The 12716-nt window shown below is 39.2% G+C and overlaps 2 protein-coding genes across 6 annotated transcripts in view; one reads left to right on the top strand and one right to left on the bottom strand.

Annotated features, from left to right (window-relative positions):
* Positions 1-7151, bottom strand: part of LOC146520023 (uncharacterized) — a 170528-nt gene extending 163377 nt beyond the window's left edge. For all 3 annotated transcript variants that reach the window (XR_014873925.1, XR_014873926.1, XR_014873921.1), the window contains exons 1-2: positions 6870-7151; positions 2683-6675 (exon numbers count right to left, since the gene is read on the bottom strand). The gene's annotated coding sequence lies outside the window, so the exon portion shown is untranslated. The remainder of the gene's footprint in view (positions 1-2682; positions 6676-6869) is intronic.
* On the top strand, positions 5362-12708 carry LOC146520026 (somatostatin receptor type 2-like). 3 transcript variants are annotated; one of them, XM_085158344.1, is made up of 2 exons: positions 5362-5467; positions 7745-12708. In XM_085158344.1, exon 2 carries the CDS (start codon positions 7788-7790, stop codon positions 8898-8900), a length of 1113 nt encoding a protein of 370 aa, XP_085014470.1. In that variant the 5' UTR covers positions 5362-5467; positions 7745-7787; the 3' UTR covers positions 8901-12708. The 3 variants fall into 3 exon arrangements, with proteins under 3 accessions (XP_085014470.1, XP_085014469.1, XP_085014467.1); XM_085158343.1 differs by lacking the exon at positions 5362-5467 and adding an exon at positions 5822-5935; XM_085158341.1 differs by lacking the exon at positions 5362-5467 and adding an exon at positions 6128-6235.
* The last annotated feature ends 8 nt before the right edge of the window (positions 12709-12716 follow it).

The raw sequence follows: 12716 nt of genomic DNA on the forward strand, positions 1-12716 counted from the left end.
TTCTTAGGGGAATGTTGTTTTTTTAAGCAACTTAACACTTAAAGATCCAAAACATGTAAACACAGAAACTTTTTCAAAAAAAACCCTCATAAAATGTATTTCATTTTTTCGAGAAGCCTCTGTCACGGTTTGGTGCTGCATTTCAGCCAGTAGTGTTGGGGCTCTTATTAAAATCAATGGAATTATGAACATATCATAAAAAATATCTTCAGATTTTGGTCCAAAATGCAATATTATCTGAAAAAAATCTGGACAATGATTCACACTGCCAATGCAGCAGAAGCATATCTGGATAGAAAAACAAACAGTAGAACACTATCATTTGTGGACTGGCCTCCCCAGAGTCCAACAAAAGGTAGCCAACATTCAATGTCTCCCAAGAAGGCAGGAGAACTATTCCTGAAAATGACAAGAAAACTGGTTTAAGAGAGTTCAGGCTGTGGTGAAGAATAAAGGTGGCTATAATAAATTCATTTATTAGACTGTTTTTGGCTTATATACTGTATTTCCATGTATGTTTGCAGGTGTTGTAATAAATTTCTGCCCATATTTCCCATTTTTCTAGCTAAATATAGGAATGAGGGGTGGCGCCAGACTTTTACACAGTCCAGTAGTAACCTTTTTTTCTTTTACAATTTGCAGCACTATAAGTGACAAAACACTAAAGACAGAAAAAGGACAAAATATGTCAACAGTCTCTGAATGAAGCCTAATTTCCTTCACGTTTGCTAACTTATTATATAAACAGGTTCCAAAAACACCTGTTTAATTTTTGTCACTGGTGGTACAGTCATTACATAATTGCCAAAAGCATCAGTAGTATTCATTAAATATTTTACAGCTGCCTCGGGCTTCTAATTGTTTGTCAATTCACCATGGTACGATGTATAATCAATGTGTTCAGTTCAGGGCCTGGACCAGTGAGGTACTTCATCATGCCTCAGTACTTAGAAAGCAAATAAAGACCTGAACTACCCAGCAAAGCCAAGTCAGGATTTCATTCTGCACATCGTTCAGTGCTATTATGTACTGCCATGCATTTTTCGCAGAGGGAATACCCGTAATAAGTGTTAGTGCCTAAAGGCCTCATGAAAAAATCTTTTTTTTTTTCTTCAGTTGCCATAATATCCCAAGACACTTGTCGAATGCCAAGGTTTCAATGACAACACAGTTTTACCTACAATATCAATGTTAAAATCATACAGAAAGGTTAATAGATCACTTTAATTTAATTATATTGCATTGTACACAAAACCAAGTTAATGGGTCATTGATTCTTTGTCGCGGCAAGGTACCTACTAATAAATTACAGTTTAAATTCCCCCATGACCTTTTCCTTCTTTGTCTTTCTTCTGGACAGTCAACATGTGCTTGTTTCCTGGCTTTCACAAAAAAAAAAAAAAAAGAAAGCCTAATATCCAATCAATAACTGCTTAATGGCCTCATGCGAATTTCAAATGCAGGACTAGCAGACAGGCATTGACGATGAATTGCACCCAGTACTAGATTTTCCCTGAACTGCTATTTATGTAAAAACAAAGTATGCTTTTAAGCCATTAACGCCCACCCTAAATCTGAAAATAATGTTACAAACATTGCACTTCCCTAAGTTCTTTTCTTAAATGAAAAAGAAAAACAAGGCAGACACAGTAGATTAAGTCCAATTTTAAACCCGATGTGGTCTGACATCTTCCAGATTGGTTGTTGTTTCATGTGTCATGAGTAATAGTGTTAGGACAGAAAGTGCAGGTCTGTCAGCTTACTAGTCATGGCTTTTGTGGCAAAAAACCCACATTCATCCATTTGCAAAGAAACCTAAGTGGCACCTTAGTATTATGCTATCATATTGAATAATGCCCCCAAATTTTCATGCCAGCCTGTTACTTACAGGGTATCATTTGCTCTTCTTTTGACCCCATGCAGATTACAGCAAGTACCGTACCATTTACCAGAGGTTGCAGTACCATTGATACAAGGTACAAGTGCTTAAAAACACAACTAACAAACAAAATGCTTAAAAATAAAAGTGATAAAAGTGTGTCTCTCTTTTACGGAACCCCGCAAGGGACATGGGAGAAAAAAAAATTACGATGAACTTTTGCGAGATCTCGCAAAACTAACTCGGGATCTCGCAAAAGTTGAATTCCAACAATGGCGGCAGCTACTTAGTTGTAATATTACTCTTTCTAGGTCACAAAATAAACTTTTAAGATATTTTGAGGCGTGAATGTAGTTGTGTAAACATCACATATGTGCTCGGTTTACAAGACATCACATATTTGCAAAAGTGCTGCGACGTTTTCGGAGATCTGACACCCACCATCTCGAAGCTAACGGGAGGTCGAGACCTACTACAGCTGGGAGGAACACCGCTCTCCCGGCACATCGTGCCTTGACCTCCCGGTCGGCTTCGAGCTGGCGGCCTCTGAAGAATGCGAGATCCCGAGTTTGTTTTGCGAGATCTCGCAAAAGTCCGTCTTAATTTTTTTTTTCTCCCATGTCCCTTGCGGGGCTCCGTACTCTTTCTCTGTCACTATCAGCAAGATGGAAAAAATCATTATATATGTCTCTTTAACCACTTTATACAAACTAAACATTGAATTTTTATAGACTATATAATTGCAATTAGAATATGATTTTCTGAAACATTAATACTGTGTTCTAACTGTGCAGAAGACTCACTCATAATGCGATGGATGATTTGATTGGCACTCTTGATTGGCACTTCCTGTGCTACTGAGTTACACTCAGTAGCACAGGAAGGGGAGGGAGAGAGAGAGAAAGAGCCAGGGACAACAACGTCACATTAGAAAGGTATAGTAATCATCCACAACTATTTTCAGTTGCAGATGATAAAGGATTGAGAAAGTTTTTTCATGCAGGCCCATATGACAGAGAATGTGCATGTTCTTTTTGTTTTCATATTATAATTTATATTTAATTGTGTTGTGGTTTGCACTGTTTTGTGTTGTTTCACTTTAAATTTGTAAAAGGAAAAATCTGAAAATTTAAATAGATAAAAGTTGAAATGTGAATAGTTGGTTTTTGTATTTTTTTTGTATTTGTATTAATTTATGGATTTATTTATTACATTTTATGTGGAGTGAATAAATAAAAGTATATTTACGGTGGCCCCTACAGACAAAGCACGTACAAACTTCAAAACACGTACAAACCCCGAAGCAGTAAAAACTCCAAAACATGTACAAAAGACAACAGAAGTGCTCCAGGATGCTAGGCGCAGTGTTGAGCTTTTGTTACCTAGTGGCTACACAAGCCAGCAAGTACCAACAACCGGATTTGGTGTGTGGTAGTAACAGGTAAATGAACTTTTTTTTTTAATTATTTGAATATATACGAATGCTTGTGCATAAATACACAAACAATACACATATGCTTTCATGATTTCAATTGTGTAATTTAAGTGATCTAGGTAGCTCTGTTTTGGAAGTTCAGTTCAAGCTAGAAATGTGTTTTGGAGTTTGTATGTGTTTTGTCTCTAGGGGCCACCGCATATATTTATAAATAAACATATATAAATAAAAACACTTTTTTTTACATTAGTAATTCCTTTTGTGCATAATTTTATATTATTGTTAATAATAAATTAATTAAAGCAACAAAACAACCTGAAGAGCAGGTTTGGAGCCGAAAGAGCCGGCTCTTTTTAGTTAGCAGAACCAAAAGAGCCAGTTCTCTAAAAAGAGCCGGAAATCCGTCGCAGCACTACTCTGCAACTAGGGCTGGGTATCGTCACTGATTTCTAGAATCGATTCAATTCCGATTCACAGGGTCCCGAATCGATTCGATCCACGATTCGATTTAATTCGATTCGATTCGATTTAAATCGATTCGATTCACTTTGATTTGAATCTGGGAAATTTTGACAGTCAGAAATATTATAATTCAGATCAGTACATTTACATATTTTTGTATCTATAAAAAGGAAGCTGACACACCAAGACTTTATCAAAGGTGTGAGCATCACAGCAGAGGCACTTTGTGTCAAAGTAGCTGAGGATAAAACACAGAAAAACATGAAGGTGATTTTCCTGTTCTGGGATTTTATAAAAAATTTCTGCAGTAGATCAAAAACGAAAGAAAACCATTAATCAACACATGAACATTACCTCTGAAGTTACAGCGGTTTTATTAGAGACAAGGCTGAGCATTTTGCATTTTGCATAATTTTAAAAAGTTTAAATTTGTTCGGTATTGAACGGCAGAAATTAGGTTTGATTTTCGGAAGTATATAAAACGAAAAAATAAAACATCGGCCGACAGCGCTGTAAACAACGGTAGACTTGTGCATAACAAGCAAGCGAATAATGCAGAAAACAGTACAGAGAGAGAGAGGGAGAGAGAGGGAGAGAGAGCGCGCAAGAGAGCGAGCATGCGAGAGAGAGCTGTGCATCGTGGTCAAAGCACAACAATAAAAGTCAGAGTGAATTCATGACTTTGTTTATGTGAAGTGTAGTTTGGATCTTCTTTTGCTGCTGGTTCGGTCAATATTGTTTGGAGAGAGATAAAACTAACAGCTTTAGAATCAGCGCATAAAGGGCGTGAACACAAAGCGCGGACCGCCGACAGATCAGAATCAGCGCGCTGTCGGCTTTCAGCCCCGACTGTGAGAAAGGCAACATCTCACTGATTCTGATCTGCGGTTGGGCTGTGTGTTTAAGTCTTTGTGCAGAATCCATGTTCCTGCTCTCATTTACTGTCTTAGCTGTTTGGTGGTTGTTGAAATTTTGTGAGATTTCACCAGAGATTCTGGCATTTCGGGCAAAATAAATTTATATTAAAAAATCGATTCAGGATTTTAATGAATCGATTTTACGTTATCCAAGCCAGAATCGATTTTAATCGATAAATCGATTATAAAAACCCACCGCTATCTGCAACCACCTCAGCAACATCCTGCATCGTTGAGACTGCTAGATATGTATTGTGTTTACCGCATTCTGGAAACAAGATGAAATTAGCTTTGCATGAGTGCTGGAGTTTTCTGCAGCACCTGATTGTTTTACAGCTCTGTGCTCACTACTGCCACCTGAAGGGCAAAAGTTGAACTAAAGGTAAAGTATGGGCATGAACTTGCACTACACTTTTTTTTTTTTTGGCTGAAAGTAATATTTTCCTTTGTGGATGACATCCAAGTCTCACTCCAGTCACTCCATTTTTTTTCCGTTTTGACAGTTTAACTTTCACTGTGCAATGCCTATGCGGCATTGCTCAGACTGTAAAGTTTAGGTTCATTCGGTTAGCTCTAATTTCCCAAGGGCTGCCACAGCGGATGGATCCATATTGTTTGATTTGGTACAGGTTTAAGGGCAGATGCCCTTCCTGACGCAACCCGTCCTTTTATCTGTGCTTGAGTAACAGGTGTCGTACCATTTGTGTTAGCTCCTGGTTTCGAACCGCAGAGTTTTCACGTGTAAAGCGCATGCGTTAAAGGTTTCAGCTAAAGGTAAGCTCCTTTTTTTGTGCGCAATCAAAAATCTGAGTTTGTAGCTTCCGGGAAAATTTGTGACAACAGACCGTCTCCTAGCCAATCCTAGTCTGACTTTAAGGAAATGCGTTCTGACATATTTTACCCAGAAATTACATAAAATTTAAATTACAAAAAAATGTAATTTGGGTAAATAAACTTTAGTAAATAAGTAAATAACTTCTTTCATGAAAAATAACTCGTGCCTCGATCCTGTAACCAAAATGTTAAAGTCAAATGATAACTGGATGATAAGCTGATATGAACTGACCTCCTTTAAGTCTTGGCGTCAACTTTATTGTCACATCCCAGAACTATCCTATCCACAGTGGCGCAGGGCGTTCGCCACCAGAGTCGCTAAATTATAGCATGCTTCATGCAGATCAGCTCCATCTTATGTGGGATTGGCTATCTGCATCATTGGAGACGGTCCCTCTTCGTTCAGAGGTGAGTCTCTTCAGCACCTCCCCGGCACTGCTTAAACATCCCCGCGTCCTCCTGCCGGAGACAGTTACTGCGCGCGCCACACCACGAGGGCATCCGTCTCCTTTTCTCTTGCCGCGTAACACACAATACAGTACGGAATTAATGCAAAACGAAATTTTGCATCACGCAGTGGTTTTCCATCTCGCCCATAAGACAAACTTGGGGAATATTTGAAGATGAACCTGCCGTGGACACTGAAAACACTTGAACCCACACAGAAGCGGTGTGTTCTGTGAATGCTGAAAAAAAGCCCAGTTACAGGTAAGATAATAACTTCCAAGAGCAACTGATAGGGATGTGTTAAAAAATGTACGAAAATAAAGTCAGATTTACGGATTAATGAATTAAAAACGGGAAATTGAATGTGCTTGAGCCAAAGAAATGTCTCGCCCGTTTACCGTGGGCTGTGGTAATTGTGTTAACTGTTTACACGGGCGCAATTTCACAATGCACATAACCAAACAATATCCTATCCTGTTTGTATACAGAGTTTCCTAATATTGTTAATGAATGACTTAACCTCACTCTTTCACAGTTTGTCTTTTCTGAACCAGATTTGTGTAATTGGTCTTGTCTTCTGCTAAAAAACCCCCAAAACAAAACAGGTTACTGAAGGGTTTTAGGTACAAAATACTCTTTTTACCATCTTTGCTGGAAGCAAACTGCATTCCTGACTCCTTTCTTCCTTTGCTGGCTCTTGGCTTTATATTTTTATAGGGAGAGAGAGAGAATACCTGTTGCTCAGTTTGCACAGTACCTCAAACACAGCATTTTTTCCACAATATACCAGACACCTGCAGTGTTTAGGTGTGTGATTCATTTTTCATTTACACGAGTGCTTTAGGCACCATGTTAATCGTGTCTGTGCTCTGCCTCTATAGAACTAATCACTAACCTTATTTATTCTTTGCGATGGGAATGTGCTTTTTCCAGTTTCCAAGTGATAGGTAATACAACAGTGTAAGCACCCGAACAACAGTAACATGTGGTCGGCTGTTTACCAAAATACAAGGCTGCAGGCAGAGTCCAACCTTTCCTGCTGCTATGGAGAAAATGATGCACTGGCATAATAAAACCTCTTATCTTTTTGGCTTCAAACTAAGTTGTCAGACCACGTTTGCCTCCTGTGTACTGGCAGTGAAAAGCACTTCAGTCTCACTGCAACAAGGCTATTGGCAGTGCCGTGATTCCCCCCATTCAATTACTTAAGCTGAGATAAATTTACATCCATGCCTTCCCCCTAATAAATTGGGGGGTGGGGGGGAATGTGTCAACAACGAATCCAAGGTGGCTTGTCACAGCTGATCGTTTTGCAGCGTGTGAAATGAAAGAATTTCCCCCGGGAGAGCTTATGGCTTTAGGGGGTGTGGAGTGATTTCCCTCGGTAGCAGTAAGCCTGACCGAATAAACAGGCAAAGAAGGTCTAACCTCAGGTAGAAAGCACCATCTAAGCTTCTGTATGAGAAGATATTCATCCTAAGACATGCTGTTATTCAGGTCTGTTCTCAGCAGAGATACAGATAATCATGGTGTAGACTATTAGATTCCCTATATAAACTGCTGGCCATACATGTGAAAAACAAATTTTCTTATTGCTACATCGTATGCTCAGATGTTTTCTGCCATATAATAGCCACTCATATCATCTGTCCGCAAGTGGATTAACTCTCTGCTATTTAGACCATCAGGGTTGAAAGAACACAATAAAGAGGTCGGTTTTCAAGAATTTCATACTTTAGCTGACATAGCTTCTCTTGTGCTTGTGTCCAGGTGGGATGTCATAATCAGTGCGACACAGAGAGACTGAGGTGTCATGGACTCGTGGATCTTCCCGTCATCCCCTCCAAACCTGTCGGAGCACCTCATGTACGACAGCTTCATGCAGGACAATGAGTCCAACCCCCACGGGAACTACACAGACCACAGCTTCAACAGAACCAGCACGGTGGTCATCACCTGCATGTACTTTCTGGTTTGTGCTATGGGGCTGTGTGGAAACGCTCTCGTCATCTATGTCATTCTGCGCTACGCCAAGATGAAGACAGTTACTAACATCTACATCCTCAACTTGGCGGTGGCTGATGTGCTCTTCATGCTTGGCCTGCCGTTCATTGCCATCCAGTTGGCCCTGGTCCACTGGCCTTTTGGGCCTGTGCTATGCAGGGTCGTGATGACCGTCGACTCCCTCAACCAGTTCACTTCTATCTTCTGCCTGATGGTCATGAGCATTGACCGCTACTTGGCCGTGGTGCATCCCATTAAATCCACAAAGTGGAGGAAGCCACGCATGGCCAAGACTATCAATCTGGCAGTGTGGGGGGTGTCGCTGATGGTTAACCTGCCAATTGTTATTTACAGTGGTGTAATTACAAAGCACGATGGCTGCTTCTGCACCATCGTATGGCCTGAACCTCAAGAGGCTTACTACACAGCATTCATGTTCTACACATTCATTCTAGGCTTCTTCCTGCCCCTCATGGTCATCTGCCTTTGCTACCTGTGCATCATCATCAAGGTGAAGTCCTCGGGCATCCGTGTGGGCTCCTCCAAGAGGAAGCGCTCAGAGAGGAAAGTCACCCGGATGGTGTCCATCGTGGTGGCAGTGTTTGTTTTCTGCTGGCTGCCTTTCTACGTTTTCAACGTCACATCAGTGACGGGCACCATCAGCACCACCCCGATTCTGAGAAGTACCTTTGCATTCGTGGTGGTTCTAGGATATGCCAACAGCTGTGCTAACCCCATCCTTTATGCCTTCTTATCAGAGAACTTCAAGAAGAGTTTCCAAAATGTCCTGTGTCTTAAAAATGTGGGAGGGCTGGACGAGGTTGATCGAAGTGATAGCCGACAGGACAAATCTCGCATGATGAATGACCCGACGGAGACCCAGAGTACTCTGCTCAATGGGGACCTGCAGACAAGCATCTGAGGGGCGGCTGATTGGACTCATGTACACACTCTCAGAAACAGTCATCAGTTACCAATCTCTCTAAGGTTTCATCAGGAAGAACATTGTTAAATATTAAACTTATTAAAAACCAACACAGAGGAAAAATCAAAGGCATGTCAAACTGCAGTGTCCCTCTTGATGTATTATCAGGTTCTAAGCAAATCTATTATAACATAATAACACAAATTCATAAATGCTGTCTTTAGGCTGTAAATGAAATGCAAATTTAATCTCCTCAGTCCCGAGTGTATTAACTCTGAAGTAACTAAACAGACGCCAACACCCAATTGCAAATGTGCCCAATTAACCAGTGTAGTAGAGACCCAGCACTATGTACAGAGTTTATAGCAGAGAGGCTGTGCCAAGTTTACACATTTTTGTATTGGCTGAAAATAACAAGAGAACAGTGTGCTCAAGATATTGTGTAACTGCAGATTATTTGTTTCTTTTCGGGAAGTGTTTTGACAGTAAACAAAATAGAAACTGTATTTAAAGAAAGTCAGAAATTGTATATAAATATATGAATCTCTCAATCCTGTCTTGTACAAAACGAATGCTGTCAGCTGTAGAACATAACGAATGTCACTGCTGTTGTGTGTCGTTATGTTCTGTAATATAGCTACTTTTTTCTTATTTTTGTGAGTGATTTTCCTTGTAAGACAAATGTATCTCATGTAAATATGAATGTTCAGTAGGCCACCAAATATTTAGTCCTGTGTCACTTTCTCCCTACATTACACTATGTAAATATATAATTTAAGTCCCATTAAAGGGTACTGGCTTGACAGTTTATCAAGCAAGCCTCTAACCAAAGTGCTGCTAAGATGTATAGACATTTCGTAGGGTTGTAGTACCATGGTGGTATTAAATAGAGCAATGTTACCTTCCTGTTTTACTGGATTTTTCACAACACTGCTTATTATTTAACGACATCTACCATATAATAATCTTGCTGTCATTGTTTGCAAAGTAATAATTACCAATTAGCTTAAATTTTGGAGAGCTGTTTCTAAATGATTAAGAATGAATCCAGAGTCTTTTTATTAGGTTTTTTTCCAAACCTGAAACCTGTTAAGATAATTTCTTATTTATAGTTATTTTACTGCATTTTTTTCTGTCCACCGGTTTCCCAGGAGCTGCAGTGTGCATCAAAGGGTACAGATCACTTGATCTATATCTTAAATCAGTTCCTGTAGTTGGAGGCTGAGCTTCCACATCACATATTATTAGTTAACACTTTGTATCCTTTGACTCTGACCCATCGTCCTCCGTGGCGTCTTGGGGCTACATTTTGAGTGTGGTTTCTAATACTCCGTGTCTGCGTGTTGTGAATTTGTGAAGGGCTAGAACACTTATCCTAAAGAGGCTGTGGTGTTCCTTTTTAAATCGTCACTGTGCTGCTCCAGGAGTCCACAGTTCCTTCTGGCAGCCCGTGACCTCTCTGTTCCTATAGTTGGATTACTATCTTTGTGTTTATGAAACATTTATATTAGATGTGGAGGTTTCTTCAAAAGCATCAAAGCTACTGATAGATTTTAATTAATTCATGAAGAATAGTGACTGCCCATGTGTTGATGTGAACATGTCAGCTAGCACTCTCTAGCAAACAAGAGGTAAAATACGTGTTACTACTGCCTTAAGCATGCCGAGTTCAATATGTACTTCTTTCTGTGAGTGTTTACATGATATGCAGAAGTGCACACACACACACACTTAGTCACACCCCATCCATAACTAACCAAATTCCATATCCAGCCTGGCACTCTCTCTGCAGTATTGCTGCATATGTTAACAGGATTGTAACTTCTTATTAGCATTGAAAGACATGGAGCACCTCTAGTGTCCTATATTTCTATAGCAACAGTGACCAGTTGGTGTTGGTTGCATAGAAACATTTATAGCATGACAATAATAGAGAGATGACTCCAGGAATACATTATGACTAGATGTTGCTCAGAAGACTGAAGAAGAAGAAAAAAACTCAGCATCTCTGAGCTATGAAACCAAACACATCAGATACATGTGAAGGCTTATAGTCTGTATTAGTATGTGTGAGCAAAATAAACACCTTGCATTAAGTATCGTGGTAGCAGATATCAAGGGAGAGCTGTGTTACTGCTGTTTATTAATGCTGATTTTTTAAAATCCAATTTTTTTCCTTTACAATATCTGAATTGATTACATTGCCTGTTCTGTTGGTGTTTTATTTCACTTTTCTTTGTTTTGTGAATGTTACCATTCTTGTATTTTGGGATATATATGTTCCCCCAGCTCCTGTTTAGTTAAATTAAAGTGAAATAGTTATCTAATGAGATGAGATTGTGTATAGTTGTGTTAAAACTAAATAAAGAATATGTTCACAAATTATTTGGTGCAGTCTTTTAAAACTGACCTTTGTCACAGCATGAATGAGCAGGTAAACACAGAAGTTGTTTATGAAGAGTGTGGGACTTAGATGTCAAAGGTATCCAGAGGTGTGGCTAAAGGGGAAATTTGATTGGACCCTCTCCCTCCCTAAAATCATGTGGTCATGTCAGTGCAATCATGGGTGGAAATTAAAGGGGTATAGCACCGCTCATTGCAATCATCAAGCTATCACTTTAAATTATAACTATTTCATGTTAAATATTATTAAACCCAATGAAAGCTATTAGTTTAAATGTAGACTGGAAGATAATTTATTTTGAAAGTTGAACTCCCCCTCATGAACCTCACATTGGCACAGTCCACTATAGTACACTGCACAAAGCATGTGTGAGTGGTTTCAATACCCACTAAAATTAAGTATGTTTGGTGTTGTAATAACCAGACTTTATTTTTATTAATACGCTACCTCGCTGACTTGTGTTTCAATATTGTTACAAGGTGGCTACGGCTTATTTCCTAATGGGTGTTTATGGAGACGGGGGATTTGTGCACCCATTTAATTCTCAACCAATTTTCTAAGGATACAAAATGTTAAATTAAAATCCAATTTACTTTAAACTGTTTTAATTAGTCGGACGTTATAGTCACTTAACACAAATTAACACAAAATAACTGTCATAGCAAATCATAAATACGAGACAAGTTTAATTTATGTCATAAATAATGAAGTAATGTAACGTAGTGAAGGGATACAACCTCATCTTATGTGCTGTTTTAATGCAGGATGTGGTTAAATGCCCATGACCGGGCTTGTTCTTTTTTTGTGTGTGGCGGTTTTAAATGTGACCACAAGGTGGAGCCATAATCACATGCCTAACTACATCTGATCAGTTAGGCATGTGATTATCAGCTATCAGCTGTGTTTCAGCGTTCAGTCTAAGTTTTGACAAAGTGAGACTCCATTTTTGTTTCTTTGTTCTTCTATAACAGTACATGCACTGCAGCGCTTCACTTCTGAAAAATATATTTTAATGTGCAAACAAAAACAAAAAGAAAGAAATGAGACAGACAGCATATCCATATTCCAGTTTTGTTCTGAGTTTAATCACTGAAACGAATGAAGCTCTCCTCTTCCTTTTCGTTTCAGCTGTGTCCCTGAATGTCCTTTGAGCGGTCTCAACTGCTCCACCACAGAACAAAACCACAGTGTGACCATTTCAGAAGTCTTCAATTTCACTCTTCAGAAATTCATCACTGTCTACGAGCTGAGGTTACGCAGGAGACCAAAGGATATGCATGTTGGTTTTCAATAGAGCAGCTAAACAAACAGGGGTTCTTTTTTTTCTTCTTTATGTGGCATTACTTTGTGATTGGTTAGGGCCCTGGTCCTCTTTTTTTTCTTTTCTTTTCTTTTTTTTTTTTTAAAAT

This window comes from Neolamprologus multifasciatus, chromosome 4 (genome assembly GCF_963576455.1).
Source record: "Neolamprologus multifasciatus chromosome 4, fNeoMul1.2, whole genome shotgun sequence".
Classification (NCBI taxonomy): Eukaryota; Metazoa; Chordata; class Actinopteri; order Cichliformes; family Cichlidae; genus Neolamprologus; species Neolamprologus multifasciatus.

Coding starts and splice junctions, on each gene's coding strand:
- LOC146520026 (XM_085158344.1), top strand. CDS start 7,788: ATGGACTCGTGGATCTTCCCGTCATCCCCTCCAAACCTGTCGGAGCAC.